This window comes from Schistocerca americana, chromosome 7, assembly GCF_021461395.2.
Source record: "Schistocerca americana isolate TAMUIC-IGC-003095 chromosome 7, iqSchAmer2.1, whole genome shotgun sequence".
NCBI lineage: Eukaryota > Metazoa > Arthropoda > Insecta > Orthoptera > Acrididae > Schistocerca > Schistocerca americana.
The window spans coordinates 632,199,890-632,219,441 of NC_060125.1; the positions used below are offsets into that span (position 1 = coordinate 632,199,890).

At 39.9% G+C, this 19,552-nt stretch overlaps 1 protein-coding gene across 1 annotated transcript in view; it reads left to right on the forward strand.

The window, feature by feature from the left end:
* The window catches only part of LOC124622143 (protein SMG5), a 276,199-nt gene that overhangs the window by 125,252 nt on the left and 131,395 nt on the right, over positions 1–19,552 (forward strand). Inside the window, exon 12 of the mRNA XM_047147775.1 lies at positions 10,518–10,691. Within this exon, the coding sequence (XP_047003731.1) occupies positions 10,518–10,691 (174 nt within the window). The remainder of the gene's footprint in view (positions 1–10,517; positions 10,692–19,552) is intronic.

Sequence of the window (19,552 nt, forward strand, 5' to 3'; positions counted from 1 at the left end):
GTTTGTTTTCATTGACAGCTGACTGCTAGTTTATAGTGTCCACACTGCACTATAGTGTCTAGAAAACAAAACCTGTCAATATATTTTGACCACACTGAAAGTCTTCCCCTAATGTTCTAATAGAGCTACTTTCAGTTTTACTTCTATGCTAACTACCCCATTGCTTCTATTTGTAGTGTTATCAAGTATGAGTCGCACGGCTATGAATCATCGTGAAAGGTCAAAAACAATATTCTTCACATTTTGTAATTATTGAATTGGCTGGGAAAAGAAAAATAACATGGAGAAACACCTTTGATCAATGACACACTGTGTTCACAGTTCGGGAAATGCTGCTGCTCCCAACAAAAACAATCATTTGCTGAAAGTTTAAATAGAGACAAAAGAAGAAAAGTAGTAAAGACCATTTCGGAAAAAAACTGTTGAAGTTTTTGTAAAAACAAACTTCCCTACCAAAATGCTCCCCAATCGCCAGTTTGAGAACAAAGTAAAGTCAAATAAAAAAATAAAAACCTGTCTTTTGAAAGCACAAAAAAGTTATATTCAGGCACATTGCATGACAACCTTTTAAATATATACTCCAAAAATATATACTAATTTTGTGAAAATAGATGCTACATTTTCAGGTCCCTATTTACAGATCTGCGTACCTGCATACAATGTGTTTGCTCTCATTCTCTTGTTGTTGTAACCTCCTTCTATTCAGATATCTCTCATGCACACCCATTTGAAGTATGCCACGATCCCTACCTTCATCTGGTGAGTATTTTGTGATGCCACATTTATATTTTTACCATTCTCTCACATATCTGCCCCCCCCCCCCCCCTCCCAAACATAAAAAAGACAACCACTCACGCCAGGTGGGCCACAATGCTGAGAAACTGTAGTTGTGTGTATGTGTGGGAGGGTGAATGAGGAGGAAGGGGTGGTTCCTCTCAAGAAGAATGCAACTTTCTAATCTAAGCTATCATGTTAGAGTTCTCCTCTATGTGCTTATTTACTACTCAAAATGTCCTGTATGCGGCAAGTGACTTGTTTTTCCTCATTGCATTGCTTAATCCCATCCAGAATTTTCCAGTATTGTGTCAGTACATAAAGAAGTGAGTTCAAAATTTTTGGGTACCCATACAATTAGAAACTTTGGTTAACCACATCATGGAGATCATTTTACATCTACATCTACATAACCCGGTAACGAAACGCGCCGCTCTTCTTTGGATCTTCTCAATCTCTTCCGTCAACCCGACCTGGTACGGATCCCACACTGATGAGCAATACTCAAGTATAGGTCGAACGAGTGTTTTGTAAGCCACCTCCTTTGTTGATGGACTACATTTTCTAAGCACTCTCCCAATGAATCTCAACCTGGTACCCGCCTTACCAACAATTAATTTTATATGATCATTCCACTTCAAATCGTTCCGCACGCATACTCCCAGATATTTTACAGAAGTAACTGCTACCAGTGTTTGTTCCGCTATCATAAAATCATACAATAAAGGATCCTTCTTTCTATGTATTCGCAATACATTACATTTGTCTATGTTAAGGGTCAGTTGCCACTCCCTGCACCAAGTGCCTATCCGCTGCAGATCTTCCTGCATTTCGCTACAATTTTCTAATGCAGCAACTTCTCTGTATACTACAGCATCATCCGCGAAAAGCCGCATGGAACTTCCGACACTATCTACTAAGTCATTTATATATATTGTGAAAAGCAATGGTCCCATAACACTCCCCTGTGGCACGCCAGAGGTTACTTTAACGTCTGTAGACGTCTCTCCATTGATAACAACATGCTGTGTTCTGTTTGCTAAGAACTCTTCAATCCAGCCACACAGCTGGTCTGATATTCCGTAGGCTCTTACTTTGTTTATCAGGCAACAGTGCGGAACTGTATCGAACGCCTTCCGGAAGTCAAGAAAAATAGCATCTACCTGGGAGCCTGTATCTAATATTTTCTGGGTCTCATGAACAAATAAGGCGAGTTGGGTCTCACACGATCGCTGTTTCCGGAATCCATATTCCTACATAGTAGATTCTGGGTTTCCAGAAATGACATGATACGCGAGCAAAAAACATGTTCTAAAATTCTACAAGAGATCGACGTAAGAGATATAGGTCTATAGTTTTGCGCATCTGCTCGACGACCCTTCTTGAAGACTGGGACTATCTGTGCTCTTTTCCAATCATTTGGAACCCTCCGTTCCTCTAGAGACTTGCGGTACACGGCTGTTAGAAGGGGGGCAAGTTCTTTCGCGTACTCTGTGTAGAATCGAATTGGTATCCCGTCAGGTCCAGTGGACTTTCCTCTATTGAGTGATTCCAGTTGCTTTTCTATTCCTTGGACACTTATTTCGATGTCAGCCATTTTTTCGTTTGTGCGAGGATTTAGAGAAGGAACTGCAGTGCGGTCTTCCTCTGTGAAACAGCTTTGGAAAAAGGTGTTTAGTATTTCAGCTTTACGCGTGTCATCCTCTGTTTCAATGCCATCATCATCCCGTAGTGTCTGCATATGCTGTTTCGAGCCACTTACTGATTTAACGTAAGACCAGAACTTCCTAGGATTTTCTGTCAAGTCGGTACATAGAATTTTACTTTCGAATTCAATGAACGCTTCACGCATAGCCCTCCTTACGCTAACTTTGACATCGTTTAGCTTCTGTTTGTCTGAGAGGTTTTGGCTGCGTTTAAACTTGGAGTGGAGCTCTCTTTGCTTTCGCAGTAGTTTCCTAACTTTGTTGTTGTACCACGGTGGGTTTTTCCCGTCCCTCACAGTTTTACTCGGCACGTACCTGTCTAAAACGCATTTTACGATTGCCTTGAACTTTTCCCATAAACACTCAACATTGTCAGTGTCGGAACAGAAATTTTCGTTTTGATCTGTTAGGTAGTCTGAAATCTGCCGTCTATTACTCTTGCTAAACAGATAAACCTTCCTCCCTTTTTTTATATTCCTATTAACTTCCATATTCAGGGATGCTGCAACGACCTTATGATCACTGATTCCCTGTTCTGTACATACAGAGTCGAAAAGTTTGGGTCTGTTTGTTATCAGTAGGTCCAAGATGTTATCTCCACGAGTCGGTTCTCTGTTTAATTGCTCGAGGTAATTTTCGGATAGTGCACTCAGTATAATGTCACTCGATGCTCTGTCCCTACCACCCGTCCTAAACATCTGAGTGTCCCAGTCTATATCTGGTAAATTGAAATCTCCACCTAAGACTATAACATGCTGAGAAAATTTATGTGAAATGTATTCCAAATTTTCTCTCAGTTGTTCTGCCACTAATGCTGCTGAGTCGGGAGGTCGGTAAAAGGAGCCAATTATTAACCTAGTTCGGTTGTTTAGTGTAACCTCCACCCATAATAATTCACAGGAACTATCCACTTCTACTTCACTACAGGATAAACTACTACTAACAGCGACGAACACTCCACCACCGGTTGCATGCAATCTATCCTTTCTAAACACCGTCTGTACCTTTGTAAAAATTTCGGCAGAATTTATCTCTGGCTTAAGCCAACTTTCTGTACCTATAACGATTTAAACATTTAACTTCAGATATTCTTGCTCTGTGTGCGATTGCTCATTTTGGCAATGTCAATGTCTGGCTGTTAGCATACTTTGTATTTTTCCATTCATTAATTTCATGTTGAGTAACATTTCTGAGGATTCAGCACTTATACACAGTGCATATTTTGCTTGTAAATGAGTAGTAAGATTAACATATCATGTGCATCCCCAGAGTTCTTGTGGACAACCTGTTATTGTCTGTTACATAAACCATATAAGTTATCAGAGGACCAGGAATTTTGGACTGTTTAATGGTTTGGATCCATTTGGATTGCAGTGAATGACGATGTGTGTTAGAGAATCACTTACTATTCAGAATTAAGTTTACATTCAAAAAACAAGATATACATCTTCGTTGTTGAGCATACAGGACATGTGGGCCGAAAGCTACAACAGCTGACAGACTAAGTTGGATTCGCTATTGTTCTCAAGCTCACTGAGGTGAGTGTACTGTTAGGTGCCCTTGGAGGGGTGGCTGGCTGGCTCTGAGCAATATGGGACTTAAACATCTGAGGTCATCAGTCCTCTAGGAGGGGTGGCCTTATGGTCATTGTTGCTCAGGTATGTATACCTCCAGAGAGGGAAGCACTGTTCGGTGCTTTGGTCAAATGTAGTGATTGATCACACCAGCTGTGAAAGAAGTATTTATTTATTTTGAAAATAATGCAAGTAACACAAAGTCCACCTGAAGCAAGCATAAAAGACAACACATGGAAATGCACGTATCATTGTGTCTTTACACCAAACATTCTGTTAACACATAGAATCACATAAAAAAATGAGTGGGGGAAAAAAAAGAAGATGAAATAGACTGAGTCTGCTGCAAGTTATACAAAGAACAAAGAAAAGAAAACATACAAGTTAAAAAATACAAATTCACTTTTCACATATGTATAACTTCACTCAGTAAAGGACATGGCTTGCAGGTTGGCCTGTTGAAAACCCTGTGTGGTGTGGAAATAGTTGCCACTCGCACTATGCCTTTGTGCCCAGTGTGTACTCTTTCAGTGACATCCAGCTTCCAGCATAAGGGTGGCAGGTTGTCCTCTCTTACTACAACCAATACACAAGGCTGCATATTCTGAATGGGGACCGTCCACTTGGACCCCTGCTGTAGATGATATAGGCAGTCAGATGGCCATTGCCACCAAAGGATATGGAGCCCTTGCTAGTGTAGTTCCCACCTTGTGAGCAAGCTCAGACTGGTTGTACCTAGATCTGCACGAAGGTTACTTGTAATTGCAGTTCCAGTCATAAAATGACCTGGAGTGATGACTTGGGGTTAAGTAGGTTTCCAAGATATTGGCGAGAGAGGAGCAGGATAGTTGAAGCAAGCCTCAGTTTGGCAGGTCAGGGTTGTCAGTTCTTCGAATGTTGGACGTTTGGTTCCCATCATTAGTCATAAGTGATACTTGAGTACTTGACTCCTGCTTCCCATATCCTGCCAAAGTACGGCGGTGCTGGAAGAATGAAGTAACAATTGATGCTTCTTCATTTTGGGTTTGTTCTGCTAATGCAGACACCACCTGAGATGCAGAAATATTACAGATGTGTCTAAGTACAGCCCATGACGTGACATCTTCTTTAAGCCAGGCTTGTCCCTCCTACCACAGGCTGTATTCTTGCAAGTTTGCAGGAGACACTCGCTGCAGTGTATGATGAGCTGGGTTCCTTACTGTATGTATAATTCCATAATGTGACTGTTGTGATTTCCTGTGTCTCTGGCACAGGATTCCCCACAAATGTCTTTTTATCTCCTCATGGACTCTGTATACTTTCCTTGATCTTCAGTTGTCTCGCTCATCTCTGTTCAGTCTATGAGAAGTGTTTGCTGCATTGTGCAAAGAATCATATTATGGGCTTGGCTCTTCGCAAAATATAAGGTGGGTGATGAATCTGCCTATGGAATCTTTTGACGTTTGTTCCACAAAGTGTGCTTTGTACTGTTCCTCTTCTTTCACTGCTGTAGATTAGATTAGATTAGATTAGATTAATACTTGTTCCATAGATCATGAATACGACACTTCGTAATGATGTGGAACATGTCAGGTTAATAAAAGATGTCTGTACAAGATATTACATTACACAAAAAATTGCATGACACTAATGTTTAAGTTTTTTTCCCTTAATTTATATCTAAAAATTCAGCCAATGAGTAGGAGGAGTCGTCATCTAGAAATTCTTTTAATTTATTTTTAAATGTTAGTTGGCTATCTGTTAGGCTTTTGATGCTGTTTGGTAGGTGACCAAAGACTTTTGTGGCAGCATAATTTACCCCTTTCTGTGCCAAAGTCAGATTTAACCCTGCATAGTGAAGATCATCCTTTCTCCTGGTGTTATAGCTATGCACACTGCTATTACTTTTGAACTGGGTTTGATTATTAGCAACAAATTTCATAAGTGAATATATATACTGTGAGGTTACTGTGAGGATCCCTAGATCCTTAAATAGATGTCTGCAGGATGACCGTGGATGGGCTCCAGCAATTATTCTGATTACACGTTTTTGAGCAATTAATACTTTTCTACTCAATGATGAATTACCCCAGAATATGATACCATACGAAAGCAGTGAATGAAAGCAGGCATAGTAAGCTAATTTGCTGAGATTTTTATCACCAAAATTTGCAATAATCCTAATAGCATACGTAGCTGAACTCAGACGTTTCAGCAGACCATCAATGTGTTGCTTCCAGTTTAACCTCTCATCAATGGACACACCTAAAAATATTGAAAATTCTACCTTAACTATAGACTTCTGTTCAAAGTCTATATTTATTACTGGAGTTGTGCCATTTACTGTACGGAACTGTATATACTGTATTTTATCAAAATTTAAAGAGAGTCCATTTGCTGAGAACCACTTAATAATATTGTGAAAAACATCATTTACAATTACATCACTTATTTCTTGGTTTTTGGATGTTATTACTATACTTGTATCATCAGCAACAAGAACTAACTCTGCATCTTCATCAATGTGGTATGGTAAGTCATTAATGTATAGCAAGAACAGTAAAGGACCTAAGACCGAACCCTGTGGGACCCTGTACTTGATAGCCTCCCCAGTTTGAGGAATCAGCTGTTGTTTTAACATTACATGAACCACTTATTTCAACTTTCTGCATTCTTTCAGTTAAGTATGAATTAAACCATTTGTGCACTGCCCCCCTCAAACCATAATGATTTAGCTTATCTAAAAGAATTCCATGATTTACACAATCAAAGGCCTTTGAGAGATCACAAAAAATACCAATGGGTGACGTCTGGTTATTCAGAGCATTTAATATTTGATCAGTGAAAGCGTATATAGCATTTTCTGTTGAAAAGCCTTTCTGAAAACCAAACTGACATTTTGTTAGTACTTTATTTTTACAAATATGAGAGGCTACTCTTGAACACATTACTTTCTCAAAAATTTTTGATGGTGCTGTCAGAAGAGAAATTGGGCGGTAGTTGTTGACATCCGACGTATCCCCCTTTTTATGCAATGGTTTTACGATGGCATATTTCAGTCTATTGGGGAAAACACCCTGCTCCAAAGAGCTATTACATACGTGGCTGAGACTCCTACTTACCTGTGGGGAACAAGCTTTAAGTACCTTGCTGGAAATGGAATCAATTCCGTAAGAGCTTTTACCTTTCAGTGAGTTTATTATTTTACTGATTTCAGAGGGAGAGGTTGGTGAAATTATAGTTGTTTCAAACTGCACAGGTATGGCCTCTTCTATTAGTGGCCTTGCCTCTTCTAGTGAAGATCTAGATCCTATTTTCTCCACAACATTTAAAAAATGATTATTGAAAATATTTTCAGTTTCTGATTGTTCGTTAGTACACTTGTCATTCAGTTTTATGGCACTAAAATCTTCCTGTGCTCTTGGTTGCTCTGTTTCCCTTTCAATAATATTCCAAATTGCTTTAATTTTATTATCAGAGTTACTGATCTCAGACATGATACACATGCTTATGGACTTTTTAATAACTTTTCTTAGTACCGCACAATAGTTTTTATAATATTGAACAATTTTGGTGTCAGTACTCCCTCTTGCTGTTCGATACAGTTCTCTTTTACGGTTGCAAGATATTCTTATGAAATAAGTTATATTTCAAGTTTGTACTTTATGTAATTCTTACATCTCCCAGAGTTTCATGAGTTTGAATGTCGTGTCAGTTTTTACACACCGAGCGAGGTGGCGCAGTGGTTAGACACTGGACTCGCATTCGGAAGGACGACGGTTCAATCCCGTGTCCGGCCATCCTGATTTGGGTTTTCCGTGATTTCCCTAAATCAATCCAGGCAAATGCCAGGATGGTTCCTCTGAAAGGGCACGGCCGACTTCCTTCCCCATCCTTCCCTAATCCGATGAGACCGATGACCACGCTGTCTGGTCTCCTTCCCCAAACCAACCAACCAATCAGTTTTTACACAATCGACTGCTGTTTGATACTGGCCTGATATGGAATAACTAACTTAGTTCTGTCTCCTGAAGTGTGGGATGATCAGCCCCTATGGAGATAGTCCTTACCGGACAAGATTCTGCTCCTAGCAGTACGTCCATCTCGCCAGGTGACCAAAACTCTGGATCAGCTAGTTGTGTATTTGGCAAGTTCCAACTGGGATCAACTATTTGTTCTGGCAAGATGTATGTTATGTTTGGCAAAACTAAATATTGACAGACAACATGAAGTTTCTTATGCCGGGCCCATTTGTACAGAGACATGGTGTTCTGTTTCTGAGAGGGTTGCACCTACTCATTGAATTGGCACCCTGCTGTGCCACCTTTGAAGGCTGCTTCCAATGTGAAGCATGACTGTGACCCAGAATCTAATAAAGTACGAGAAGTCTGCCTTTTGCCACTGTTGTCTTGCAGCTTAATTCTTGCAGTATAAGAAGCACTCAATTGCCTGGGCTGACCTTCAGTGAGTAATAATGTTATAAACTTGACTGACATTTATCATTGTGTTTGTATGGCTTTTCACTTGGACAGTCATTCCTTGTTCCATCTTGTGCATGCAGTAATGTATAGTGTCATTTACCACAGGTATGGTTGCTAATGACTTTGTGGTTAGAAGTCCTGTGATCACTCTTCAGACAATTGTAACCAAGTTGTTGTGCATCACAATTGGTTTGCATTCGCTACATGTAGCTTGTCTGAATTTCCTACATTTCTGCAATACAGGAAACTGGTAGTACATGACACATACAGCAGTAGTAACAATGTAAATCTTGTCTCAAAAGCCCGAACTACTGTATATTGGAGGTATTATGATGTTTATTACTGGGCATACCGTGATGTGTTGTGTCTCGACAGTTTCTAATGAGTTGCATTTGTTTTCAAGAAAAGCATACGTTTCTTTGAATGTTGGAAAGCCGTTCAAACTCAGATTGGCTTGAGACTTTGCTCTTACAGACTGTTCAGCCCTTTCTATAAGGAGCATTGATGTAATTATGTCTTGCAAAGAGTTATCTAGATGTAATGCTATCAGCGCATGCACATCGCTTGAAGCCTTGTCAGTGGTACATGGAGTTTACGTGCACATGAATTTGTCATTGACCGTGGTGTTAAGTTTATTTAAATGCGGCAGTGCAATCAGCTGAAGATTGTTTTAGCTGTTGCAAACCAAAGGTAGTGTTAGTCATCAGAAGATAAGCAGTAGATTATGTGCTTTGCCTGTTAATGAACTAAGCAAATGGCGATACTTAGCAGTGTCCTCTAATTCCGCGTTATTTATGACGATACTCACAGATGTCTTCCAAAAATGCCCGAATTGTGTTACATCACCATTAAATGACAGCACTTTTATGGTAGGCAGCTTGATGCTATATTTCAGTGCCCTCAAGGCAAATCCAGAATTTGACAAAACCTTGTCAGCTGCATTAGCATGATTAATCTGAATTGCTGCAAATTTTTTAAAATTATTATTATTATTATTATTATTATTACTTTTCTTTGAGATTTCAAAGCCCATATATTCGAAGATTCCTCTGCCCTCAGCATGTACATAATATTCAAAGTGCTTTAACAACTGTGAGGCTTGCTTTTGCCATTGAGCATGTGGTAATAAGTTTCTTTCTTAAAACTTTATTCATCATGGAAAGATAGCATATCAGACAACAGCAGAAGCAGCAGTTGTCCAACACATTCTGGCTTGAATGTACCAAAATGCTAGTGTCCACAGATGAAAATGCAATGATATGTTTGCTTTCACAAAACAAACTAAACATATCCACTGTTTAGCATTCAGGGCATCAGGCCAAGAGATATGATAGCCAACTGACCAAGCCCCGTTCAGTTCTGTTCTCACCGTTGCAGATATGCACGTGCGCCATTAGGTGCTCTCGTAGGGTTGGTCTGCTGGTCATTGTTGCTCAGACACAAACAATTTCTGAGAGGGCAGCACTGTCCAGCTGCTCGGTTGAATGTGACAACCGAACATGACCAGCTAAGCAGCTATTCATACTGAGGAGTCTTCCAGTTCATTCACAGTCAATCACAAAAAAAAAACAACTGCTATAGTATTTGTAAGTATAAAACTAGGAATGAAAATTATCTGTTGTGACTTAACAGTATCTCATCACAGACAAAAGTGAACCATACAGAAATTTGACCACCTCCCCAATTTAATATTTTTGATTAATTTTGATATAAGTAAAAGTTACCCATGTTCATTAAATTGCCATATTGTCCCTGAAAAAAGAATTGTTTTTATAAACCAGTTCTACTTCTTAGCTAGGTGACATGTACACCATCCACAAACAGGTGTTTTAGTAAAATAGAGAAGTTGTCTGTTGCCAACACACCTGAAAAATGTTTGCATCTGTTGGCTGTGGACATCTATTGAAATTGTACATCTGCTAAAATGCTGTTTCATAGTATCATTACCCTAATCTTCTGGTGTCACCTATTATGCTATTATATGAAGATCATTTGTTCACAGTCACTCCTGCGAGCATATAAACTGGCCAGTTTTGGCCGATATTTAGCAACAATCCCAGAGACTGGAGTGAGTTACGATTCAGCCTCTGGTCTCTTGCGAATATCAACTGCAGAAGATATCAATGAAGAAGCTGAACAACCAGATGTGGAAGAAGGGGTGGATGTAAACAATGTGGTATGTACATATCCAGTTTCTACATAGTTTCTAGCATGACTTGAAGACGGTATTAAACATCAAAAATATACGAGGGCTGTTCAATAAAGAATGATCATAATTTTGTTTTTGACAACATACCTTTACTCATCCTCATAATTAAGAAGACGATGTAAATATTCCAGAATTCGAATCGAGAACAGCTGCCAACATGTATAAAGTAGTAGTGAATATCCACGGAGTAGTGAAGCAACTTAAATAACTTAATAAAAGTAAGTCTTTTGGTCCCGACTGTATACCAATTAGGTTCCTTTCGGAGTATGTTGATGCATTAGCTCCAAACTTAAGAATCATATACAACCGTTCGCTCGACGAAAGATCTGTACCCAAAGACTGGAAAGTTGCACAGGTCACACCAATATTCAAGAAAGGTAGTAGGAGTAATACACTAAATTGCAGGCCCATATCGTTAACATCGATATGCAGCAGGATTTTAGAACATATATTGTGTTCGAAACATAATGAATTACCTCGAAGGAAATGGTCTATTGACACACAGTCAACATGGGTTTAGAAAACATCATTCCTGTGAAACACAACTAGCTCTTTATTCACGTGAAGTGCTGAGTGTTATTGACAAGGGATTTAAGATCAATTCCATATTTATGGATTTCCAGAAGGCTTTTGACACTATACAACACAAGCGGCTCATAGTAAAACTACGTGCTTATGGAATATCGTCTCAGTTATGTGACTGGATCTGTGATTTCCTGTCAGAGAGGTCACAGTTCGTTGTAATTGACAGAAGTCATCGAGTAAAACAGAAGCGATTTCTGGCGTTCCTCAAGGTAGTGTTATAGGCCCTTTGCTGTTCCTTATTTATATAAACGATTTGGGAGACAATCTGAGCGGATTGATAAGGAGACAATCTGAGCAGATAGATAAGAAACAGCAATGTGCCTATAACACTACCTTGGGGAATGCCAGAAATGTAAAGGATCATAACCTATAGAAAGTATTATTACCTTGTTGTCACTGTCTATTGGTTCACAATGATGTAACAGACTCTTGTACCATGGGAGCACGTGTTCCAGCGTTGTTATCTTTGTAGTTTCCAAATCCAAACTCGCTTCTTTAAAAGGGGTTAGAAAAGCAATGCCGTCTCGTATGCACCCTTCTTGGAAGGTTTCTAAGAGTGTCGATTGCCCCTGGGATTCTAGTAGGTCTCGAATATCGTCGATTTGACTGATGACGGAATTGAGAATTAACAGTATACTGTTCCACCGAGTTACAGCTTCTTGCTTCACAGAGTGCCGCAGACGCCCCAAGTGACCCGATCTCTTCAAATAGCCTACTGTAGCTCTTGCTGATAGTAGACACGACAGGATTTCAGGGGCTTCGTCTTCTAAAAACGTCTCTTGAAATGTGTGATGAAGTGCAGTCATCAAGCAGTGATCAAAGCAAGGCAAACGGTCGTAAGATTCAAGTGCCTTCTTCATATTAGCTACTTGCTCGGTGACAAATTAACGTTTCGTAAGCTCATTCTTGTTAATTCCTACCTCAATCATCCGCTCTTCGATTTCGTTCCGTATGTTCTCTCCTGTCTTAGGTACATTCAGAAACTCGGTTGTTATCAAAACAAACATTTCTAGCTGCCACTCATCATTCACATAATGCGATGTCACAGTCAAAAAAATTCTCTTCTTGTAGTTATCAGACCACAGATCAGTGTCTAAAGCGCACATTTTGTTCTTTAAGGCACATATTAGCTTGGGCACCATTGTCACCCGTATTTTGTCTGCCTTTTCTTTAATATGCCGCAATACAGTGGTAGGGTGCGGAAGAACATCTTCTATACTGACTTTGCCATAAGTGGCGCCAAGCCAATTTTACTACAAGTATTTAACGGTAGCAAATCTATTCCACTCAGATCGACCAACCTATCAACAACAACTTTCTTTATGTTACTTGGTACTGCAAGTGGCCGGTGGACTTCTGCTCCACATTTACTTTTGCAGTGCCGAATCATACCTGTTGTGCATGTCTGGTACAGAAGTATGGTATCACGTGTGGTACATTGCACGAAACCAGCAGGAGCCTGCGTGACAGGATCCACTACAAGTGCCAACGATTTCCAAGCTTCAATTTTCTCCTCCTCTTCCGACATGTCTTTCTTCTTCAGGACTAATGAGCTGCTCCTAATTCTCACCATAATACTCCTTTGTTTCATGAATGGAACGTTTATGACCTATACTTGGTTTATCCACAACGCTGTCTGCGCTGCACAAAGCCAGGTCGTCAACTGCGTTTACACACGGTTTCTAATGCGATTCGGCACTGTAGAGCGCACGGCGGTTGTACTGTCACCGGCCAAGATTGTGAGTACACTCGAGTGTCCGGCAGTGCTCAACAGTGCAACCGATAACTGAGAGGTGGAGGACAACCGGCCACATGGTGCATTAGACGGCCACAGCCGTATCGCAGCGTGGGCCTTTCCCAGACATCGAGCAGTGGCACGAAATGGGAAATGCTCGAGCGGTTGTTTTCATCGAAATGCAGAGCTCTATGACTGAGCACATCGAAAAAGTTCAAAGAAAGGCAGCATGTTTTGTATTATCGCGAAATATGGGAGAGGGTGTCACAGAAATGATACAGGATTTGGGATGGACATCATTAAAAGAGAGGCATTTTTCGTTGCGATGGAATCGTCTCACGAAATTCCAATCACCAACTTTCTCCTCCACATGCGAAAATATTTTGTTGACACCAACTTGCATAGGGAGGAACGATCACCAAGATAAAATAAGAGAAATCAGAGCTCGTACGGAAAGATATAGGTGTTCATTCTTCGCGCACGCTATACGAGATTGGAATAATAGAGAATTGTGAAGGTGGTTCGATGAACCCTCTGCCAGGCACTTAAATGTGATTTGCAGAGTATCCATGTAGATGTAGATAGAACAACATTGGCAATATGCTGCATGGAAATGTGGTCGTTTGTGCCTGATATGGACTTGCAATGTTCTCAGGACATCCCTGTAGTATTGTCCAGTTACTGGTGTGTGTGCAGTTACAACATGCTGATACACCATTATATGAATATCAAAGAATGAGAAGACCATAACTTTTGGAAATTTCCACACTGAGCTTTGCTGTTTTCTCTCAGGATCAGAATGATGTAGCCAAGTTTCATCAGCAGTGATTACATTTGAAAGAAACTCCGGATCTTCCTCTAACATGAAGTACATCAATTTTAACTGCATGCAGACCTGCACGCGAATATCCTTTTGTTCGTGAATCAACAGTCTTGGAACCCATCATGCACAAACATGTCATGTGTAATTTTAGTGTCACCAATGTGAGGGTGGCACCCAGTGAAATGTTCAGTATTTCAGAAAGTGATCTTTAGGTAATTCGTCGATCCTCTCTCACAATGACAGCAGCAGTGTTGATGTTTTCTTGAGCAATAACTGGAGGACCGAGGCCACATTCCTTTGAAATTGATTGTCTCCCCTCTTTAAATATTTTAAATTACCTTCAAGCTGTGCTGTAGGGAAGAACAGATTCTCCATAGGCCTCCTGTAACATTGTATAGGCCTCAGCTGAAGATTTGTTGAGATGAAAGCAGAATTTCCAAGCCGCATATTGTTCCTCCCGTGTTACCTCCATTGCAGCAGCAGGCGATACTAAACATGTCTGACCTTGCCTGCGTCTCAAAAGCGGGAACCAGGAGTCCTAACAATGAAACTACTACAGTGTGTTTGTTGCACATTAAGCTAACAGAATATCATCAAGATTAAATTTTAGCGCGAGGAATTATGACCGTAAAAAAAAATTATGATCATTCTTTATTGAACAGCCCTCGTAATATTAAGGATAAATGATTTCAGCAAAATGGCTCCTCATATGACATGATGCTTTTATGAAACTTGGTACCCACCATCTGCCTTTGTGAGCCCCCACAGTGGGGCATTGTTATTGTGTTTTACCTTTACGCTAGTCATAAAAAAGTCATTCAACAATAACCATCAAGTGAAATTTCCATTTTTTCACATTGTTTCTTTGGACACTCACTGGAAACAAACTGTTGGCCAATTTCTGATTTGCCAAAGTTAAAAAAAAATTACAAAACACTTGCCAGCACCATCTTGCAATCATTTGTAAAGGACTGAACATGAGCTGTGAGGAATAAAGAGTGAGGATAAATGTGAAGAAGACTAAGAAAAATTTTTGATTACTTAGTGGAGCAGTTTGAAAATTTCAGCTACGTGAGATGCAAAATAACCAGTGACACGAGATATAAACAAGAAATAAAAACAAGGGTATATATATATACGTGAGAAATGTCTTGCAGAAGAAGTAGTATTTTCTTTGGTACACTAAATAAACCAAGTAAATATTAGTGAAGTGAAGTGTTCTGTATGTATTGTTCCCCAGTAGGATGCAGAAACTTGGACACTGTAGCGGAGAGAGGAAAATGTTTGGAGGCTTTTGAGATGTGAATATGGGTTTGGAGATGAGGTTGTGTTACACAGGGTGAATGAGAAAAGACAGAGGTTGGAAACAATTAAGAGAAACAAACAAAACTGACTAGGACACTGGATGAGAAGAGATTGTGTAATAAAAGACCCAGTACAGGGAAGTGCATCATACGCAGCTATGAAAAGAACAGTGGAAAATGGGAGGCCCGGAGAATGCTGAATTGGCAGTGATGGACATGCATAATAGGCGGAACATGTTATCATCACCCAGGAATTTTTTAATTTTATAGACCATGATGAGTAATGAAGTAAATAAATATGAATATAATAGAGGGAAACATTCCACGTGGGAAAAATATATCTAAAATCAAAGATTCTGTAACTTACCAACCAAAAGCATTGGTACGTTGATAGAGACAATAACAAACACAAACACACACACAAATTTCAAGCTTTCCTGATGAAGCAACCGTGGGTTGCGAAAACTTGAAATTTGTGTGTTTGTTTGTGTTTGTTATTGTCTCTATCAACGTACCAACGCTTTCGTTTGGTAAGTTACAGAATCTTTGTTTTTAGATATAAGTAAATAAATAAATACATACCAGAGTAGCTAAAAGTATGGGTTGTTTTCAAAACGTATTTTCTCGGGTGTGTTACGATACCATAAAATACAGGGTAGTACAGGGAAATGGGAAATTTGAAACATTATTGTTGGTAGCACTGTAATTGCAGAAGTTGTTTGGAACTGATGTATAATTGTTGTGAACACGTTATCATTTAGTAATCTTACAGCATTGGAGATGTGATACACGCTATCACTGTGAGAGCACTTTACAAGCAGGGTGATAGTGTGACTGCTGCAGAAAGGGTATTTCGACATTATTATCAGCTAGTATACCTCAGACATGTCCCATCTGCTCAGGCATAATTTTGAAGAAATGTGTTCAGCTTGGGGGGGGGGGGGTTTCAAATTGTACATAGCCTGGAGACCATTGCAGCTGTTTGAGTTTCCATTGAGAGGGGACCTTGTAATTCCATACTACAACATGCATCTGCTCTATAGATTGATTGATAAGGAAATTCTGCATGAATTAAAGTTCCATGACCATAAGTTAAAAGATTGTGCAGCAATTAAATCCTCAAGGCCCCATGTCACGTAGAGAGTTTAGCGAACAGGTTTTGGTTAAAATGTTAGGACTCCAGACTTATTAACAACATATGGATGTCAGATGAAGGCCACTTCTCCCTTAATAGATACACCAACAAACAGTATTTTATTACTGTGCAAAGGAAAATTGTTGTGGGTTTCACAAGTGTTCATTACACAACTCCAAAATTACCTTATGGTGTGCTGTATCATGTCATGATGTCATTCACCCTCACTTTTGTGAACATGAAGGTGGCATATGCAACAACAGTAACATGTGCTTGGTATGTTGATATATTTAAGTGATGACCTCTTACCTTTAATAACTAATAACACTATGTCCAGCAGTTTCACCACCATTCTCAGTTTCCTGTTATTAGAGTCAATTTACAGAAGTATCTTGTTTTGTGATTACTGTAAACATTTTTGGCTTTGTGTACTGCCCTCCAGTAGAGGAAACTGTCCTTATCTTTGATTTCCTTTAACAAACAAAATGAACAAATCTGACAGAGAATTCCTTACCTCCATGATAAGAATGACAGGTAACATAAGGGCACACTTAACATGTGCTTGTCCTCATTTTTCATATTCAGTTAGTTGTGTTGTACCTGTCATTTTCATTATCACAATATTACATTCCTATCTGGTTTTTGGACAACATCAGTTGTTTCCATTTCATACTGCCCCTCATAATGGATTCTCTCTGCTTTCTTCCCTTCTTTTGTAGCCCTTTAAGTTGAAATCTCTCCCTAGCTTTCCCTCTCAGAAACTGTGTTTAAGTATTCTTTTTTTCTCATATTCATGTACATCTGGTTTGAAATTTTGGTCTATAATGTTTACTCAGTTATGCCATGGTCATTTTGTGAGGGAACAAAATAACCTGGTGGTTGACTCAGTTGAAATTTGTATTCACAGAATTAGCAATAAGCCTCCCTGTGACGTATAACATCTTTCTTATAACATCTGCTGCTAGATTTCAATTAGCATCTACATGATGCTTTCCCAATTAATGGCTCGAGGGAGTTGCAACAATTACTCCAAACACACAAATCAAGGTGCTTTCCATCTCTTCTTTCTCTACCTGACAAGGTCGCCAGGCTACATGTGCACCTACATTTACATTCCTGCTCCACAAGACAGCGAGTACCTTGTACCACTACTACTTATTTCCTTTGATGTTCCACTCACAGATAGAGTGAGGGAAAAAACATTGTCTGTATGCCTCTGTAATGCCTTAATTTCTCTTATCTTTGTGGTCCTTACATGAAACGAACATTGGTGGCAGTAGATTTGTTCTGCAGCCAACTTCAAATGCTGGTTCTTTAAATTTTATCAATAATTCTTTGTGAAAAGAATGTCATCTTCCCTCCAGGGATTCCCATTTGAGCTCCCAAAGCACCTCCGTAATACCAGGTTGATTGAATGCACCAGTAACAAGTCTAGTGGCTAACCACTGAATTGCTTCACTATCATTCTGTAGTGTGACTTGGCAGTGGTTCCAAACACTCTAGTAATACTCCCTGCTACCACCATTACATGCTTGTTCTATTTTTGCTCACACTGCAATGTTACACGTAGGTATGTAACCAACATGGCTATGTCAAGCAACACACTACCAATGCTGTATTCAAACATTATGGATTGCTTTTCATACTCGTCTGTGCTAACTTACATTTTTCTACAATTAGAGCTAGGTGTCATTCATCACCCAGATTAGAAGTTTTGTGTAATTCATCTTGTATCCTCCTACAGTCAACATTGACACTTTCCCACACACCACAGCACCATCAACAAACAGCTGCAGATTGCTGCTTATGCTGTCATCAGATCATTTATGTATGTAGAGAATAATAGTGATCCTATCACACTCTCCAGGTGCACTCCTGATGATACCTTCATCTCTGATCAACACTTGGTGTTAAGGAGAACATAATGAGAGAAGATACCCCATACTGGTTCACAAATGGTAACCTAGTATGCAGTGGAATGGAGCAACATGCTTATTTGACTTTGGTGCCCTGAAGCGATGGTTACTCTGAGGAGGCGAGGGGGGGGGGGGCACATTTGAGAGGGTAGGGCATAAAGTTGTAGCTCTGATTCATTTAGTTAGCATCATGGAGTGGACAAAAGTGAGAGCACATTCGCTGTCAGGGCAAACATTTCTAATATTTGCTGAATCATTGCCAGGCAACATGCATTCCATACCCATTTCAGTATTAACGCGCTGTAGTTGTGTTCCTGGATAGCAGTCGATTATTTCATGGGTAGGCGACTTCAGGGAGACGAGCTGTGGTGGGTTAAGATCTACAGACAGCTACAGCACTCCAAAACATTGCCATTGTAAGGCTTTCTGCCCACAAACATGTGGCTGCTGTTGGAGTGTTTGCTCAATATGTTAGGTGAAGCCTTCACGAGGAAGAAACATTCCTTCCTAGAAATTGGCTGTGGTGCAGGAAACTAATTCAAGCAATTTTGTTGCTGAGGAAAATGCATGCAAGAGGCACTTCTCAGTGTGTCTCATGACACACTTCCATTCTTCAGTGATGAGACTTCTGTAAATAAACAGAACATTCACTGTTGAAGCCCTGATACTGCAAGACAGTTTCATCAGCATCCACTACATTTACGACATGTAACTGTTTGGTGTGCACTGTAGCGAGATGAAATAATTGACCCATGGTTTTTTGAAGAAAATGAATTTTCAATTTCGGTGACTTATGTGCAAATGATTGAAAAGTTTTGCCAGCCAACACTCAACGAGATGGATATGAGAGATGCACAGTTGTAGCAGGACGGTGCAACTGCACGCACTGTGTGTGTGCGCGAGAGGCAATGTGCACAGGCCAGCACGGTTGCCTGATTTAGCCCTGTGTGACTATTCTTTATGTGCCTGTCTAAAATTGCTTGATTACAGGGGGTCCTAGGGTCCTGGCTCACATAAAGAGCAACATTTGACAAGCTGCCCCCAACATATCTGTCGATATGCTGGTTAGTGTTCAGTGAAACTTCCAATTTTGGTTGTTGTTGTTGTTATGGTCCTCAGACTGGTTTGATGCAGCTCTCCATGCTACTCTATTCTGTGTGTGTGTCTTCTCTCCAAATAACTACTGCAACCTACATCCTTCTGAACCTGCTTACTGTATTCATCTCTTGGTCTCCCTCTACAATTTTTACCCTCCAATACTAAATTGGTGATTGCCTGATGTGTCTCAGAATGTATCCTATCAGCCGACCCCTTCTTTTGGTCAAGCTGT